General features: G+C 39.4%; 2 protein-coding genes across 2 annotated transcripts; both read left to right on the forward strand.

The window, feature by feature from the left end:
• The first annotated feature begins 229 nt into the window (after nucleotides 1–229).
• On the forward strand, nucleotides 230–1,863 carry lim2.1 (lens intrinsic membrane protein 2.1). Its single transcript, XM_030793054.1, has 4 exons — nucleotides 230–404; nucleotides 789–938; nucleotides 1,432–1,566; nucleotides 1,802–1,863. Exons 1-4 carry the CDS (start codon nucleotides 230–232, stop codon nucleotides 1,861–1,863), a joined length of 522 nt encoding a protein of 173 aa, XP_030648914.1.
• Nucleotides 1,864–4,826: 2,963 nt separating this feature from the next.
• bsx (brain-specific homeobox) lies at nucleotides 4,827–6,392 on the forward strand. Its single transcript, XM_030793139.1, has 3 exons — nucleotides 4,827–5,079; nucleotides 5,869–6,059; nucleotides 6,150–6,392. Exons 1-3 carry the CDS (start codon nucleotides 4,827–4,829, stop codon nucleotides 6,390–6,392), a joined length of 687 nt encoding a protein of 228 aa, XP_030648999.1.
• Nucleotides 6,393–19,796: the final 13,404 nt, after the last annotated feature.

Genomic DNA, 19,796 nt, shown 5'->3' on the forward strand with positions numbered 1-19,796 from the left:
TGTGTTCATTACAATGCAATTATAGACACTTAGGCCCCTCTAAGCAAAGTGCTGCTCACTGGAGAGGCAATGCCACTGCCCCTGGATGGGAACACAACTCTGATTCTCTCTCTCTCTCTCTCTCTCTCTCTCTCTCTCTCTCTCTCTTCCCCCCCCCCTCTCTCTATCTATCCATCTATCTCGCTCTGTGCATGTGTGCATCTGTGTTTAGTGTGTCTGCAGGTAAAGGATGTACAGTTTCATGGGCGGAGGGTTGTTCTGTGCAGGCGTGGGGAACATACTGCTGATTGTTTCCACAGCAACAGATTACTGGATGCAGTACAGACACTCAAACAACTACATGCATCAGGGCCTATGGCGATACTGCACACCAGGGAAATGTTTCACACAAATGGATAGTGTTGGTAAGGTTTACTGCTTCAAAGTGAGACGGTGACCTAACAGGATCTAGGTTTGATTCTAGTCTGAGTACACTATTTTAATACTCAAACGGTCAAAATGCAGATAAAGACTAAACTAATTGTTATTTTGTTCGCCACCAAATAGCAACTAAATGTTGAATATCACAAAGGTGTTGTTGTATCGGCCATAATGCAAATATTCCAGTTTCAACAGAACAGTCATTGCATTAGTTAGTGTTACCACCATCCCCACCTGTAAAACACTGGAAATGTCAGAGTAACGTGCAGAAGCATATCTGATCCGAGAAACACGTCTTTGAGAAGAATGCTGAGCGGGGGTTGACTTTATCGGAGACCGATGGTGACCTTTCTGACCTTTGTCCTCAGCGTACTGGGATGCCACTCGAGCGTTCATGATCTTGTCCCTCCTCGCCTGCTTCATCGGCATCATCTTTGGCATTATGGCCTTTATCCACTACTCATCCTTCGACAGGTTCGATAAAACCTTCGCTGCAGGCGTGTTGTTTTTCATCTCATGTAAGTCCTCTGATTTGTCTCTCACTTTTGTTGCCAATATCGAAATAAGTCGTATTCTAGCCCTCTGTGTTATGCAGTATGAATTTATACTACATGAAATAATGTATTGTTCAACTCCAACGATAATCAGCTTTGTATGGTTGAATACAACAGTTTTGACTAATATATGTACATAACAACGACATAAATAAGAACAGTGGGTAACTTACCTGTAGGTACACAGAAGCATGCTTACCTTAGCTGTCGTAAAGTAGATAGAGGCAGTCACAACGAATGGCCAAGTTCTATTTTTTTTGCGATGTATGCAAATGCAGTATGGTCATTCACACATACACTAATGTGCTCCAGACCTCCACTCAGGGTATTCTAATTAATAGTTCAAAGGAACTCAAATAGCACTGCAAATTAAATTATAGCCATAATACCTTAGAGAACATTGTGAAAATGTAGAAAAATCTACACCTCACTGAACTTGTTCTTTGTCTTTATCCAGGCTTTTTTGTATTTCTGGCTATGGCTGTGTACACTGGTGTGACAATAAATTACTATGGAAAACGCTATGGAAACTGGAGGTTCTCCTGGTCATATATCATTGGCTGGGTGGCAGTGGTGCTCACATTCTTTTCAGGTAAAACCAGTCGCTGATTAAGCCAAACTAGATTAATGTTTCTGTATTGTAAGTAAGAACCTTTGTGACCATTCCATACAGTAAGAGTAACAATTCCGTGGACACAAATGGAGAAGAATCGGAATTGTGTTCCTATAAAAAAGCCCACCGTTGCCAGACCAAAAGTCAAGCTCATTAATTCTTTGAGGCACTACCCTATCACTTACTGAAGTAAATTTATCTTGATTGCTTTTAGGCATATTCTACATGTGTGCTTATCGGATGCACGAGTGCCCAAGAAGCCCAAATCCTCACTAGAAGACTGTGTTGACAAACCCTAATGCTGGGAACCACTCATGCTAATTCCCTCAACTCTTTAGACAACTCGCAGTGGGAAAATGGATCCTTGATAACTATGTTTCAAACACAGAACAGAGGATAAAGTCAGCAATAATTTATGTCATTTCTGAAGTGTATTTTCTGGTATGCTTAGATCATGCAGTAAGCAGAGGATACATGGCTCTGATTTTAAACCTAATCACAAAGGATATTTGCATAGTTCAGTATTTTATGCCAATGATTTGAAATGTCTTGAGGGTGAGGGTGACAACCCATCTAGGACGACATCTCGCTTCGACAGAACACTGATATATATTTTTACAATATTTCAAGTATTGTACATACTTTTTGGATGATGAAAGTAGAGGACAATGCTTTATCAGAACTTATAATGCATATTCTCTGAAGGTATGTTATTCTTTGCTGCATTTCATTTGAAATAAGGAAAGCAAATTGACTGACATATTGAAATCTGGTCCTTATCATGCTCAGTGGCTTCAGGTATCATTCATTAAGTTTCATGACACATGACAGAACTGGCGAAAATATACCTCAAATTTTCAAAATAAACATGCTTCAGCAAAAATATCTGCTCTTTCAGTTTGTGTGTCCGTGTGTGTGTGTGTTTGCGTGTGTTTCAAATATGTTTTACGTGAACTGATTTTTGCCCCATAAAAAGTTTTGAAAGACGCAAATCAAACCTTAAGCAAAGTGTAAGTACACAAACAGATCTTGTAAGTTGCCTCTAGCACAGGTAAATAACACTGCAAGCCTCTTACAAAAATGCGCCACTTTAAAGTGACGCACTGCTCCTTGGGCTCAGAATTTCAATTGACGAAATGGTTGCTGAAAGCTGCTTAACTGGCCTTTCGTCCAAATTCTATTGACTACCCAGATAAAGACAATTTCATCACCATTAATTCATTTACTTTCTCATTTGGCCCTAAAAGCAACTAGTTACTCTGATGCGCAAATAAGAGGGCTTGGGGGCAAGTGTTAACTGGAATTTTCAATATGAAGAGTTGATACACAGTTTATACAAAAGATAATTGGTTACGTGCAATATGTCTACGCACGTCCTAAATGTAGGCTACACATAAAACAGACAGCGTATTTCAGTATTCATTATTCAGTGACATTATTCTAATTAAAATGCGTTATATGCATATTAGCAGTAAGGCTGAGCTGCCTTCGTTGTATAATTTAAATCGAGAACGCTATTAGTAAGCTACTTGGATAAGATAAAATGTATCGCTGAGATCAAATTCATTCCGTATTTACTCAGTCGTTCGTCATTCATTCAGTGATGAATTCCTCCATTCATACATACATTTGTGCAGTGGCTACAGGGAGGTCAGTTAATATATTTTGTTTGCTGTGAAGAAAAGAAATCAAAATGGGCATTGTGTCTTCGCTCTTAAAGGCAAGGCACAGAAGCTGTATTACAGTAGGTTCATCTTTTATTATTATTAAACTACAGCAGAAATGCTGTTTGGGATTATTCAAAGCTGTGCATCCATTCATCACACTTATTCATACGAAAATCATGCTTCCAGCTTCAAGAGGAATGTGTTTTTATGACTAATTGAATTCCGAAATTAATTTGTTCAACCCACCTGATCAAATGAAAATCTCGTTCCTACGCCTGAGGATTACAACTTCCGCTCTAACATCCTCCCTAATTACCTAATAGCATTGCAGCAAGACTTCTGCTTGTAACAGAACACTTTTAACATTAACCAGCCTGATTGGAAATGTGATGACAACACGATATCAACAAATTACCAACTCTGCTGTTGAGATGGAACAGAGGCACACTCGGATTCACGCGGATTTTAATATGAACAATTAACATCAGTTCTGGAGATCCAAATCATTTCAATTGTGTCATCCTTTGAATATCAATGAACAACAAAACTATTCCAATACAATGGCTACACAAAATAATTAGGCTATAGTAGAAGCAGAGAACTGAGTGCAGTCGGTCGATGAGGACTAAAAGAGCTAACCACCTTGAAGCCTAAAAATCCCCAATGGCATTCAAAATGGAAAATGATTAAGCGGCCCGTAGCGTGCATGTTTTCATGTGTAAGACTTGTATCCTGATGCTTCAAACACTTGCTCGAATAAAGATATTTCCGTGTTTTTACTTACCTTTTACGGAAAATATGAACAAAAACTGAGTTTCAAATTTTTAGTTACTGATTTAGCAGTTCGCCAATAACTTCATCGGACAAAGTTACAGGACAAACTAATAGGAACACGGCGACATTATGATAAAGCCCTAAAAAACAGAAAGAGAAAAACTAAGAACGGTTGTGGAGAAAACTGGGTGAAATCATTTTTAAAAATGGGTTAATAGGGTGAGTAACACCGAAGCTGGTAGCCCTTTAAGTGACTGAAGCTGAAACAGGTTACAGTCCACTACGTTGAGGCCTAGCTAATGAAATAAGATATAAGCTACCAGTGAATTTGTCTGCATTTCTTACGGAATTGTAATGTTATTGACTTCCAACATACTGTCTTCACGAATCAAAATGATTGCTACAGGACGCCTGAAGTTTGATTATGAGTGGTCGCAAGCGGGCATTACGTGCCGCTGAGCTCTTGTCGAAGGGCTTTTTCAGCACCATGGTGAGCGACCCTCCCTCTCCTTTGCCGTCAGTATAATTAATCCATAAAGAACTAATTCAATCCTCCGCCCCACAGTTGTGCTATTGGCTGAGCACAAATCTAGTTCACAATTTGCCGTTGTCATTCCCCCTCAATAAATAGTAATGTACCTGGCACGGCTCACAGGTTGCCAAACGTATTACATCTCTATGTTTTAACGCGACGAATACGGTGGCAGACTTCTTGTCTGATTCCTGGGTAGCCTACGGCAGGATCGAGAACTTCTATACGGACTCAATTTTAACGGTGTTTTTATAAAAGACTTGAAGATGAATCTAAACTACACACCCCCAGTCCCTCAGATACCAACCCAAAGGTCCACGTCGTTTTTCATCGAAGATATTTTGTTACACAAACCCAAACCTCTGAGAGAGGTTTTTCACGCGCCTTTTTCGAACACTCTCACTTCTCGGATGCCCCTTTTAGAATATGGATACCCCCTGATGCCAACTCCAATACTGGCGCCCCATCCGCATCATCCGCTGCATAAACCTGAACATCACCCCTACTTTTTTACGTCAGGTGAGTAGTCTTTAAATATCAGTTTCATCCGTATGGGTAACGGTTGGCTGAAAAAGTATCTGTTTTTAAAACGTTTTGTCTTTTGAAAGTCTGCTAGTTGAAGAAACCTTGCTTAAGACAACCTGTGGACTGACTGTAATTGTGGTCTTCATACAACACTCAGATTTGGTAATATTGTAGCATATTTGGACATGCATGCGAATTAATGCCTTATCTGGTTTAAATTGAACTATTCGTAAAAAAAAAAAAAAACATTTATTACCACAGCATCTTCGAGGTTTACTCTTGACGCGTCGTTGAAAAACAAATGAAATGAGCATTTAAGTTTTAAGTTTTGAACAAACAATTTTCACTTTATGGTACTTGTACATTTGTAAAAAAAAAAAAAAAAAAAGATGCGAAAGATTTGTAGCCGACATGTCTTCAGCTTGATTTTATTTTTAGTAGTTCTCTTATGACGCATGCGGGCTCGTTGTTTGTTTTCACTAGTCTCCCAGTAGTACACTACACACTAGCCAGCAAAACAATTTAACTTTCGAAACTCTATTTGTATGTTTCCCGAATGTCAGCGATATAATTTATCAAGAGCCGGAAGACAGGTGGTTTTCTTAATGAGCTTGGTTTTGTCAAGAGCATGTTAAAGTTAAATAAGAAATTAAATATATATATATATATATATATATATATATATATATATATATATATATATATATATATATATCTTAATTTTACACGAATTTAGTTAGAGTTTAGTAATTTTGCGTAACTCTAATGCATTCACTCCTAAAGGAATGCAGATGCCAGCATTATTTCAACACCATCCAGAATTACCTGGAAAGCACTGCAGACGCAGGAAAGCCAGGACTGTTTTCTCAGACTCCCAGTTATCCGGACTGGAAAAGAGGTTTGAGATACAGAGGTATCTTTCCACACCCGAGCGCGTGGAGCTGGCAACAGCGCTGAGTCTCTCGGAAACTCAAGTAAGTCTGGATTAAATGCTAGTTACCTTTGTTCATAGATGCGCGAATGCAAGCACGGTAAGTTTATGAAAGTTACCATTTATTCCACAGGTGAAGACATGGTTTCAAAACCGGAGGATGAAGCATAAAAAACAACTAAGGAAAACACAAGACGACCAGAAAAATCCAAACGATATGGACAGATCAATGGAGAACTCAAGTGAGAGCGAGATGATTGAAAAAAGTACGGAAGATGTTAAAAGTGGAATCAGTCCGGACAGATACACACTGGATGAAAATGAAGACGACGTCGATATTGAGGATGACATCTGCTCTCCCGAACATTTACTATAATGCAAGTGGCAAACGTAAATTCACAATTATCCAGCTGTATTTGTAAATATCCTTACAACTTGTCTCTTTAGATAGGGAATTATATATGGCTTTTTTTAAGAAAGAAGAAAATTAAAAATGGTAACGATACTTACCTAAAATATAATTATGCATTGTCATTTAATCATGTGTTAGCCTGTATAAGGAAAATTCGTTTGAAGAAAAAAGCATCGGTGGAGACAGATGACACAGTGAATATTTAAGTGATGCATGTCCGTGATGTAAATAATGTATATTTATTATTATTATTATTATTATTATTATTATTATTATTATTATTATTATTATTATTATTATTATTATTACACCTCTTTGTGGATGCTTGGTGTCTCCTAAGGGGCTTGATGTGTCCATTGTACTGACAATCTATATTCACATTATTACCTGTATTAGTTAAATGAATATTCGATAACTTCAAATTAATTTATCACTACTGTATTTGACGTGTTATACTTCACAATTTTAAGCACTTTCGCTGAACTGATACATTCATACTGCCGACCATTTTTAGATTATTTTCATATTGTTCTCGAATGGTTTTTTTTCGCAACCTGTTCTGTAAATTAAATTAACTAGCCAAGAAACAACTATCCTTCTGTCTGGACTTTATAACGTCAAGAGTATTTTCCGTTTATTTAAATTAAAATCCGGAGGAACATTTTGCAGTGTAGGTTTCAGAGATAATAACATACCAAAACTTAACTTAAGGGATGTTCTAGAACAGAAAAAAAAGAAACTTGATAAAACAAATAGAACATTAATTTTCATTTTGAAAAAAAATGCGTTTATTTACTCATTTAGACTTCTAGCTTTTCGCTCTTTCAGTCCACAGTCATTATAAATAACAACAGTTTGAACAATGCACGAGATAAAGGTATGAAATACAGCCACTACTACTACTACTACTACCACTACTACTACTACTACTAATAATAATAATGATAATAATAATGATAATAACCATCGTCGTCGTCGTCTTCGTCTTCTTCATCATAACCTTCATTTTTATAAGGTCGATGTGGAAAGAGTTGCATATAATACTCGGGAAAAAAACAGTGGCGACAGCTGTCGATCATAGGTGTCGGCTTGCTGACAATCTATATTCACAAATGACAGTGGGCAAGAAGTCATTTTACTCACCAACATTTCACAGCTTTCGCTTCCTTTTAATGAATGGGAAGACGCTTATGGTTTTTTTTCTTTGTTTTGTTTTGTTTTGTTTTTTGTTTCTTTTTTTGTCTTTTGTTTTTTTTAATGCTATTTTGGAAATGACCGTATGTAAAATCTATGCTGGCAAAATACTTAGAAATGAGCTTCAAAATAAATTTATCGCCGTAAAAGCTAATGTTTCGTGTTGGAGAAAAGGGTCTGTTTGTGCCCCTGTAAGGTATACGCTATGAATTTTCGAATACCCGCCTTATTTCAGTCTGATTCAACCAGGTACAAGTTTGCCTGTTTCGAATGACAACCATTCTGTAGAGAACATGACAGATGGAAGACGAAATCAGAAAGAGATCCAACATTTAACCTGTAGCACTACCATCTGGTTCCTGTGTGAGAGGAAAGCGTTTACACATTCATCTAGGATAAAAGAAAAACATCACTTACGCCTATATGCGGAAGGCTTGCTGTACATGGTACAGCTTTATCTGGCCTTTAAACAACCGAGTTGCGCCTAAACTCTGCTAAAACCATGCTGTTTACGACCACGTTTCGACCAATTAGGCTATTTAAATTAGGAACTGAAACCGGTTTGTTTGTTTATCCTTGATTTTAACAGGAAAGCACCACTGAGATAGCAATTTCTTCCTCAGGGATTTTACCAAACAAAAAGAGACACGTCTCGATTAATGTGAAGCAAGAATGTACAAGAGCAGTCTTACATTTACAGGTTTACACTTAAAGTGTACATTACATGAGTTTCACTGAGGTTAAATAATCGCTCATGGTAAACTATCAATAAATAGCCTTCGAGAGGAAGTGGATAAAGTAGATAAATGAAAGGGAATGTGTAATAATGGTTTGAGTTTATAAGCATAAACAATAAAACTGCTTGGCCTTATAGTCTCCCCGGGAAAACGGAATTCTAAAACACTTTGTGTAAATCGATTTGATTCCTTTTAACTCAGCTGAAAAACAAGATTGTGTCTATGCAGCTGGCGACTACACGTGCTTTGCCGATCACAACAGCAATGCGCAATGCTGTGTGTAGGGAGTTGTTGTCATTATATAATGATGACATATTTCGTAAGAAAGCTTGCCATGGTCTTTCGTGTAATTACTCCATAAGTGCTCAAATTATTTAGAAAACTGTGCTTAGCTGTACTTCAGACAGGCGCGCACAGAATTCAGTTAACGTAACATGGCAGCGCTTACATATTTATTGATCATACTTCATTCATTGTGTGTCAATCTATCGAACCTTTTCATGATACATGGGGACCACTCCAATATAGCCTACTAGTCTCTCTTTTAGCTGAATTCCACAAATAATAGTTACTTGTATTGAAGCACTGGCTTTTGTTTCGTTGTCCTGTTTTGACATCCCAGCCTAACAGATAAACACTCTAATATTCATCATAAATACCAGCCATTAGAGAACTTATTAAGTTATTAAAATGTGTACCAGGAAGGGAGTCCGCATTCATTTGGAGATTTACATTAATAGGCTGTTTTTTTCCACTCTAACAGGATGTGTGGCACTTTTCCACCCTTTGAAAAGCAATTCATGTCGTTTTCAAAACGTGATTCTGATTTACAGAGAAAATAAAAAACGTGAAGAGAATGGGCAATGCGGAAGGTGATCAATTAAAAGATTAAGCGTTTTGCAACACATGGACGTATCTGCATTTTGCTCTAATAGCGAGGCCATCAGCTCATTTTCCAGGGCCTGCCGCCTACTTCAGCATCATTCTCAGATCAAAGCCTGCACGTCTGTCTGAGCTTTCCAATCTGTAAAAAGGGATGCTAATTTAGCCTCCTTCATGTGCGGTTGAGAGAGACTCCTTCAATTAACTGATTTCTATGGCAGGAAAGGGGGGGAAAAAAATAAAAAGATGCAAAGAGAGTCGGTCTGGAAAGGCAGCATTTTTCATTAATTCAAAAGGTCCAGCATTTATTACCCTTGCATCTGAGGCTTAACACTAAAAACACAGAGAACAGAGAAGCATCAAAGAAGACATGATGGGTTAAATAGAGACTATAATCTAATTAAAATATTACATAGGAGTAAATAGCTCTTTGATAACGATCTAAAGGTTCCATTAAAGAAATAGGTGCTTGAGATTGTTTTATGGGGAAAATTATCACTTTAAAATACAGAAAACATGTTTTTTGGGCTCTAATCAGGATAGCTTCAAAGTGTCAGTTTTGTTTGACCCATTTCTGCCCCCCCCCATCCCCCCCACACGAAACGGATGAGGAAAGATGGAGATATTCAACAAGGGACAGGAACAACCCAAATCAGTGAGTACTCTTAGTAATGCACCCAGGTGTATTTAAAGACAGAGTATGTTCATCATAAAGAGACAATGAAATAAAGACAGAAATGGCAGAACAAAGCCAAGGCCAACTTAAAAACACAACATTCAGTTTAAGTGTTTTTTAAGTGCAACTCTGCAGAAACTGATTTGACTTTTTCAAAAATGTTCAGCTCTTTATCAATGGTTTTGTATAAAACTAAGTGCAAAGTTACACATCTGATAGTTGGTGATTCTACTGTGTATTTCTTTTTCTGACTTTCTAATCTCATTTCATGCATGTTAAATTCCATTTTCCATTATGTTTGAACATCCAGATTAATCTAGATATATTCATAAAAATACATTTATAAATATCTCATCGCACAACTGCGTAAAAATGACAAGTTAAAAAATATAAAGACAGGTCAATTTCAAAATAACAGCAACAGTGAGGATGGTAATAATAGAGAAGTAATGAAAGGATGACCATTTTGTTATTGTGCATCTACTTCTTCAACACAAATAAAGAAAACAACACGCAGGCATTCAGGATTACATTTACCAAGCCACTTCTCTCTTACCATCTATGTGAACATACATGCCGGCCATGAACATAATAATAATAATAGTAAAAAAAAAAAATAAGAAGTTGATTTATGGAAGTTACAAGTGCTGTTGACTAGATGGCATGAACAACTTTGAAATGTGCCACTGCTTGCTTCTCCTCTTCGTGCCGTTTCCGCAGGATCTCCAGAGTGGCCAGCTGAGACAGACCTGCTCCCCCCACACACTGAGCACGCTCAGTCAGGTTCACCCTCTGCTTTTTCTCCTTCGACTCTGGAAGTGCTCTCGGTTTTGCTATCGTTTTTGCATATTCCAGAGCCTAAGAGCACAGTCCCAAAAACATAAGTATTTGAACTGCTGAGAAAAGTAAACACTTTCAACAGTGGTCTGTCGCAGAATGAATGACGGGGTAGAATAAATGAATCATTTTGTTTTAACAATAATTAATACCGAGATACCTAACCTGCTGTTTTACCTTAAATTCAGTCACAGGTAACTTACGGGGTGGACATAGGATTTAAACAGAGTCTTCGAGGGAAAAGAAACCCCGGGCACACTGATTTGTTAAAGATGTCTCTCTCACCTTTCTCCTGGGAACCACATCCTTGTTGTCATTGCCCACTGGGTTCCTGGCTGGCAGAAAGGGAATCCTACTTATCTTCTTGTTCTGTTCTCGGATCACATTTGAATACAGCTTCTGTCGTCTAATTTTCTCTGCCTGACAGTGGTGAAAGAAAGAGCAGGGCAGATTATAAAAGAGTGGTTTAATTAACTAGGCCATTTTTCCCTTAAGGCCTCTCTTTCTCTCCCTCTCTCTCTCTCTCTCTTTGTATGTCCCACACTGGAGCCTCTTCACTCCTCCAAACAAAACCAAATCAAACAAATCATTTACTCCATTATCAACATTTACACATATCATTCATCCCCATCCAAAATACTGATCCCAAAACACACATCATGCTTTGTCGAAATGGCACAGATTTAACAAATACCAACAAAATGAATAACAGCAAAATACACTGTCGCCAAAAATTACATGTACATTAGATCTGTAGCCATCTCTCTCTTTTTTTTCTTTTTTTTTTTATTTGGATATTTAAATTGATCGATTCAAAATTACAAAATGAACATGTAAGACAGACTACAGAAGAGCATGATCAGTCAGACCTCAACGAAACTAATATGAACGTAAAACAAAACCGTTTACTCGTACATGTACGCCTACCGCTTTTAGTTATTTTATGGTGTTCTGGAGGTGAAAATGATTTGAAGAATTTCCCTTATACAGTCATACTTTCTCCAGAGGAAAAACTGAGCTGACACTTGGATATGTCCTCGTCGAGGTGAGTACTCACCGTTTCTTCGGGTACTGTGTTAGCTGGTCCAAGACCTCCGAGTTTTATGTCTTGTTCTAGACTTTTATAGTCAGTTATAGAGTATGCCTGCAATCGCACAGATACCAGCTGTTACTTATAGGCAAGGCTATGCAGAAACACATTCTTATTCATTCGAAACCCACGCTTGAACTCTAAAGCATCAACACTGCATGTATTTCTTTCTACGGTCAGATCATACTCTGCTTTAACGTGGATGCAATGATTGACAGTTCAGAGAGAACACGGTTCTTATGATATCGGCTGCGTCCTGAGAGACATCTTTGTGCTACGAGGGGCAAATGTTTGTGTTAAGCACTCCGGCAGGGAGTCTCAGGGACAGAAGAGAGGATACTGACGCGACTGAAGGAGTAAGCGGTTAATCCGTTATGTACGTCTGAGGTGCACTCCAGCAGCAATCCACAAGCCGCTCCAAACAAAGGGGCTAATCATTCCAGATCAGACCGGCTGCTTTAGGGTCTCAGGCCATTCGTGAATTAGCCATTGGTCATGGACACTGCAGGATGGCTTTTTTTTCCCCACTCTGATCTCCTTCCCCTGGGCACCCATGCTAGGTGTTTTACAAATTTATCCTCTAATCCTATGAGACATGATGGCGAACAAGGCAAGGTGAGGAGACCCAATGAAGCCAATCTGTTTTTTTCCGGGGAGTAAAGCGTAATCCGCCTAACATACCATAAAGTGTATATGCCCTGTGACGCAGAAAGCTTTTACTTATGATGTGTCCGCTGAGCAAACTGCCCCCTTTTTGATCCTCTCTTCACCAGCGTGTTTCGTTTCAATTAAGCACCCCTGTGTGAAACTGTCGACGAGTATACATTAACAGATAAATCATTTAATTCTGTCATCTCTGTTAAGGGAAATTTGCATTTCTGTGTGAATAAGTATTTGAGCTTCCTCATTGGTGGTGAGGATACAACTACTCCTCAGTGAAATACACCTGCAGAGCTCAATCCGGCAGATGACAAAGAGGCCACCATTACATGCAAATTGCAATCTTAGCAGCCCTGGATCACACAGACAGGGCTCCAGCTTAATCACCTTAGCCTCTAATACAATTCAACATGTCTTTATAGCTCTTTCTTATATCATCATCTCATGGCGATTTTGCATCTTTAATTACTTATATAATTAACCTGATGTTTGAATAAGCATGAACGACTCCCGGGGAGTCCATTCAAACACATCCAGAATACCTCAATGGCTTTCAGCCATTTTGGGCCCTGAGTCTAAAAAGGTGTGTAGTCAGAGAGAAGGCTATGATTTATCACTAAAATAAGCATTTTTGGAGTCATCAAAATTATTCAAAATAGCGTTTTTTGCTGTGTGACACGTATGGCATTGTTAGGTGAGACAAAGAATAAATATACCCACAAGTACACAAGAATTAAATGGTAATAAAAAAAAAAAAAAAAACACAAGCATCTATGTGAAAGTCCTCACTCACACTACACACACACACACAAACACACACAAACACAAACACACACACACACACACACACAAGACGGCACCTTATAACTTGCTTTTGCCCTCAGCTGCCTTTGTTTCTCCATCTGTGTGAGGTAGCCCTCTGAGCTGCTTCTGGGGATAGCATTCAGCCTTTGTCTGGCTTTTTCAGGGCTAAGCTCAGAGTTGCTCACATTGGATTTCCCTATAGGGGGCAACACGGGGTAAGATCCAGAGATGTGTGTTTTGGCTGTACAACTGGATGCCAAACTCTCCTCATACTGCTGCAATCCTTCATTTGTGTTCTGTCTCGATTCTCCTGGAGAAGATGGACACCATTTCAAACCTGTGATCCTGAAAGCAAAAAAGACCAGAGGTGAGTTTGCCAAGACTTTTAATAACTGACATGTCTGGTTAACTCTGTCACTAATCTACGGGCTCCCCCTTACCAACTCTGTCATCAACCACAGACAATGGCCACCAATCACAGCATATTAAAACTTTGTCAAAGTAATCTATTCTCGCAGTTTAGAGAAAAATTACACAACATGTCAAGAAAGTTATACTTTCCTATTTATTTTAAGTATAAATAAAACACTGTTTTCTTATATTCCATATCTCAGCACTGTCTTTCGTTAAAATCCTTCTGGAGAGCAGAGGCTATTCAAAAACATCCATACTGCACCAAGCCACAAAAACAGAAGGAGGGTCTCTTTAGGCCAGGGTGAAGGCCAGACTTTGTTAGCATTTTCATGTCATACCTGTTTTTGTTTTTTTTTCATTATTAATTAATCTATGTTCCAGACAATGTTGGTGTTCTTCTGATGTTCATCGTTGTTATTATGGAGTTTGTCAAATAATCTGAATGCAACAGACGTTTATATATTTCTTTACCAACATAAGTAAAACTCAACCAAAGGGCAATAGTATTCACATAGATTTAGATGGTTTTTCACACTGTGTCTTGGCCAAGGCTATCTGTTTCACCATAAAGCTTTGTCTATGTTTTATAAGGCATTTCCTCCTGCTTTGTCTCTTTGTCTCTCTACATGGAGATCATCTCCTCTGAGCAAGAACTTCCCCCTTTTTGAGCCTGAGTTTTTCCTTTTTAAATGCAATTAGCTCCTGACTTTATCCACTGGTATTAACCGGTGCTTCTCTTTCAGGTGGTATCCACCGACTAGGAGCTGCCCTGGAGGACCTTGGAGGTGATTTGGACTTGAGGAGGGATTAAGATGCAGAGAAGTGCATCAACTGGTCTTACAATAAATAAAGTACTCTCTTCTTCTGAGATGACTTGTGATGATCTTGACCACCTTCCACTGCTTTGGCCCCCTCACTCCTAAATTTGGGCCCTTTACCGCTCCTTGTAATCAAACTGGAGAAGTTCTGCTACTTTTTTCTTATATATATATGCCAGACAGTGGATGCTCACTGCATGTATTTTCTCTTATAACAATGGTGAATTATTTCTGGCTGAAATAATGAGAAGTAATAGGAACTTTGCACAAATGTAATGATCGACTGTCTAATTATTGACTGGTGATACTACTACATCTATTATAAAGTCACTTAATAACCCTCAGGTTTCATTATTTTAAGGAAACTCACTCCAGCCTAACTCAATTTTGGAAAACCTTTTTATGTTCTGGATGGTGTAGAATATGAATATAACTAAAATGATACATGCCAATGGCTCTTCTGTCTAATTCTGTTTCTGTAGTTCAGTAAATTATAACACTTCTGCAGTTGCCATCAGTTACGCAAAGTTATATTTCATTCTGGGTATTCTCATGCCATTATCTTCTACTCATTATGGGGGGGGGGGGACATCCTAAGAGCGTTTATGGCATTTTCTTATAAAACTGGTATGATAAATGTTATCATTCAAAGAATTCTGTATACTCAGGGTGCACATCCTCAGAGTTGTGGCTAGGTTTCTCTGTTATATGATACGGTGAGACAGACTGACTGACCTTGTGTCACTGTGGATCTTTTCATGATCGTAGAGGACAGGTTCTCCACTGTGTCCCATCCCAGTAGCCTGAAAAACGGAACTGCTCATGAGGTTCTGCCCAGGACCACTACCTGATGGAGACACAGTTGCCTGTGGAGTAAAGTGCTTCAGACCAGCAGCACCATAGGGAACTGCCAGATGGTGGCTGATGTATGGGCTAAGGAGAGATGAGTTGTAAACACTGTGATTGACTGTCCATGGGGCACGTGGAGGGGTTACCAGGGCAAGAACGTTGTTTTGATCGTGACTGAGGTATGGCTGAACAAGTTTGGCGGGTGCACTGAGATTTATGTTGAGGTTGAGAGTGGGAGCTGCTGGTGGGGGAGCTGGAGGTTGAGATTGTTGGTAAATTGTATCAGGGGTGTTGTTGGAGTCTGTCTCATCATTGAGGTAAAGCTCAGCTGGCACCAGATGTTGGAGAGCAGCTTCAAGCTTGACCGGAGGTGTCTCAGTGGATGGGCTCAGATCCACTTTGGGCTGATGCCTGGTTCTGGATCCATGAGCCTGAGGCCTTTTTTCACCGTGCGTTGTCTCATGGACTCCCTCTCTTCTCTTGGCCTTATTTCCTCTGTGGCTCTGAGTCACCTGTTTTCAACATTATATTACGCTTATATTAATATCCACATACTCAGCACACAATTTTGCCTATGAAGATACAAAATGTAATGAGATTGCAAACCAAAATGTGATGCTTAATAAGTGAACCTCTCTTTCACTGGAGATGGTTAACCACTGACAAATGTTAGATGGAACATGAGCTGAAACTGAACATGTCTGAAATAACTCTACTCACTTAAACATGATTACAACCTTTCAAGAGAAAAGCTCTGAAACATCTCTCAGCAATGAAAATCAGGAAAAAGTAACAAACCAAGTCCCAGTAAAATGAGATCATCAATCCACGTTAGTAGAGAGAATTTGGAGAATGGTCTCATGTGCGGCATAATTCGAAATTTCGGAGAACAACAACAGAAAGATGCCGTCCACTTGTGCAGAAATATTTCCTTATATAACTGTTGCTTCATGGCTATTTTCATGAGCAAGGGTAAAGGGGCGTTTATATAATGTTTCTGCTCAAAGCCAGGCATGCACGGAAGACCAACAGGAATTATTCTGTGTGCTCCGAGACTGTGCCTCAGCATCTAATGCCTCTGATTTACCAAACACCAGCTTTCACCATTCTAATGGGAAAATATTTACACTCCTCTGCCTGGCAGCATTAGGGTGACCGCTCAAGTGCTCAAAATAATGATGCTCCTCCATTCTCCCCCTTTTTTCGGCTACAGAGGCTCCTTTTCAAGACATTTCAGAGGCTCCATTGTGCCTGAACAACTCTATCTGAGATTGCGTCCATCACAGTGAAAATGAAATCCCGGGTGACAGTGCACCCACTGTGCAGACATTTTCATCTTGAGAGGAAGCCCTTGCTGACAGTTATACATTAGGGCAATGGATTGTGCCAAGCAGACCTACCAAAACCTACAGAGGGAAATGAATGAAATCAATAAAGTGAACAAGAGTGAAGGGTCCTACCTTCAGTTTTTGTGTTTTTTGTAGCCACATCAGCTCAGGGTCCAAAATATCATCCTGGCTCTCCTGGCACCCAATGCAGGCAATCTCATCCGTGCTTTCCAAGACCTTTGAAAATAAAGTAGGAGCAGAAAGTAATGAGGGACATGCATGAAAATGTAGTGGACCTATTGGAAGAGATCTGAATCTTGAAGTGGTTTCCACAGAATATATATATATATATATATATAACTGTAAGATTTATATCTGCTTTTTTTTCTTTATTACGTTCACTGGATTAAAATGACATAGGCCTATAATCACTGCTGAATAAACCTGGGTGCGAGAGAGATGTGCAGATGATGAGTAGAACTAGCCATGAAGACACAAGCGCAAGTCAATTTTTGTGACTTGCCGTATCAACAAAGAAAAATGAGATTCCTCCAGTTAAAGGTAAAATTAAATTACAGCTCTTGTCTCTGAAACAACTTTTACGAACGGCAACGGATAAATTTACTAACAAATGTGTCAGATAATGGCATTTTAAAAGTATATTGATCCCAGTCACCACATTCAGTTCATACCAATCAGAGGATAAGTGTCCGTATCCACCTAACTTACATCAATGTACCCTCTCCATTTTTCTTAATGCACCAGTTCAGAGAGAATATCTACAGCTAATGCTGTAATGAAAATCATTTAGTAAACTTCACTTCAACTGCTCAGCACAATCTGGACTGATCGATGATATTGACAGCTTGAGGAGTCCTTCAATGAATGCTGCTAATTCTAAAAGTGTGAATAGGCGAAGGTCACAGAAAACCATGCTGCAGTGAGTGGATTGAGTTGTAATATATCCATCAATAAATACGCGACCATGCTGATCTATCTATTTACTGAAAGGCCAGGTAAGTGGGAGACTAATCACACTGTACAGTCTGCACTGTCAGGACTTGGAGTCACGAACAGGAGGAGACACTTACTTGTCAGTACAAGACTAACAATAGCTGCAGTAACAGGCACTGAGACCAACCGTTGATTTGATTTTGTCCATATTGCAAAACGTGACAGTAATGTGGTAAATCAGTAAACACCTTGTTCTTTCTTAAAGGCTAGCAGAGGGACTCTTGTTTAATCGCGTAGTGAGAGATACAGACACAAGAGCAAAAGGTTTGTAGCAAAATGAAACACACAGTTCCTGTTTTGGAAGTACACCTCACAGGCAAAAAAAAAATATATATATATCATTTCCAGCACATGCTGCAGGCTATGTTTACTTCAACTGATGCATTTGAATCCATGGATCTGATTTAACTTGATATGTCATTCTAACTTGATTCAAATTCACACGCTCGTTAAAAACCGACGGTGGGCTTTCCAATCGCGTGCGATTAGATCCCGACAGAAAGGACCAGAAGTCGCAAAGACAAAGATTCCGTTTCCTCCCGACGTGCCGAGGGCGGCGCGGTAACTCCCGGTCTGCCGCAGCACAGTCGCCGAGCCGTAACAGGTGTCTCTGCGGCGGACAGCACATACCTCCTCTTTATGTCCTCGCAGGAGATACGGGGCCACAACCTCTGCCCACGGCGCTGCCACGGCCTGTTGTCAGCCATTTTAATAATCTCAATCAAATTGAGCAAATGATCAAACAAAATTGCATTTTGAGCTTCATAAGCTGTGTAAAATCTATTCTGTTAAATTGGGGCTCGTAATTGCCTCTCTGGGAGACGAGGCACAACAAAGTCAGGCAATCGGAGCTTGCCATTTTTCTCAAGACCGGGGAAACACAGCTTTTGCAATGAAGACTTCAAAGGGCCACGGATCTTGAATTGCATTTGGTTGCTATTGTGGCCGCCCAGGCAATCTTGATTAGGTGTTTACACTGAGGTAGGGTATACAGTGGCAGAGAGCCCCAGAGCCTTGGTCTAGAGCTATTAAGAGATTGTACATTATGTTCCTGGCTTTGAAGTGAGGGTCTGAGGGATGACGAGGGACTCTGGCTGAGTGCAATGGCAGAAGATTGCTCTGCTACTTCTGTCTTTATCAAAGGGGTCTCTGCTGGATCTCATCATCACTCACCACTCGCTAGCAAAAAGTTGACGCATTATGAGATTGTGTACATTTAATAACATGGCTAATTATCCAGAGTTAGGGCCCAGTCAATGACCAAATAGTGTCTTTTAAAAAGCCCTGAAGCACGCTTTGGCTGCGCTCAGATAATGACGGTGGTGGAACTCGTGTGATTTGCCAGTGTCTTTTCTCTCTTTGAAGAAAAAAGAAAAAAAAAAAAAAAGAGGAAAAAAACGCACTGTGATGATGAACAAGTATAAAATGTATGACTGTCATTAGCATTATGCTTTCTGCTCTGAGATGGTTCATTTGTCCCTTAAACGTATTACAAATTGCAGGCAGAAAAACAGAGAAAAGTAAAAGAGGAACTGAAAAAAGAATGAAAATAACACTAATTCAAAACAAGACTACATTTAACAAAACAGAGATGAACAAACAACAAACAAACACATACGATGTGATCGTAATCCTGGGCTAATGATGCCGTTTGAACAACAAAAAAAAAGCCAACAAGCCATCACTGATGATGACGACGACACTTTGTTGAAAATTTGTTGAATGCCGAGTTCAAGGTTTACTTGATCACAAACACACAATGAGTAGCCTTCATCTAGAGTATCTTTTTTGGTTTGTTTGGTTTTTTTACCTGAAAGACACTGTGGGGGATTTTTTTTTTTTTTTTTTTCTAGAGCATCGTCCGAGATAATCAGGGCGTGACACGGGCGTTTAGGGAGGGTGCACCTTGCTCTCTGCGCCGCGGCACAATGCTAACGGCTCTTCACTATGCAAATGCAACTGATGCGAGACATTAAGCTGGGCCTGGGCTCAGATGGGCAAGGAAAGGTTTGAAATATAGCAAGAACACATATGCCACAGCGTCACAGACAGGCCACCACAGCCA

Source organism: Chanos chanos, chromosome 15, assembly GCF_902362185.1.
Source record: "Chanos chanos chromosome 15, fChaCha1.1, whole genome shotgun sequence".
Taxonomy (NCBI): Eukaryota; Metazoa; Chordata; class Actinopteri; order Gonorynchiformes; family Chanidae; genus Chanos; species Chanos chanos.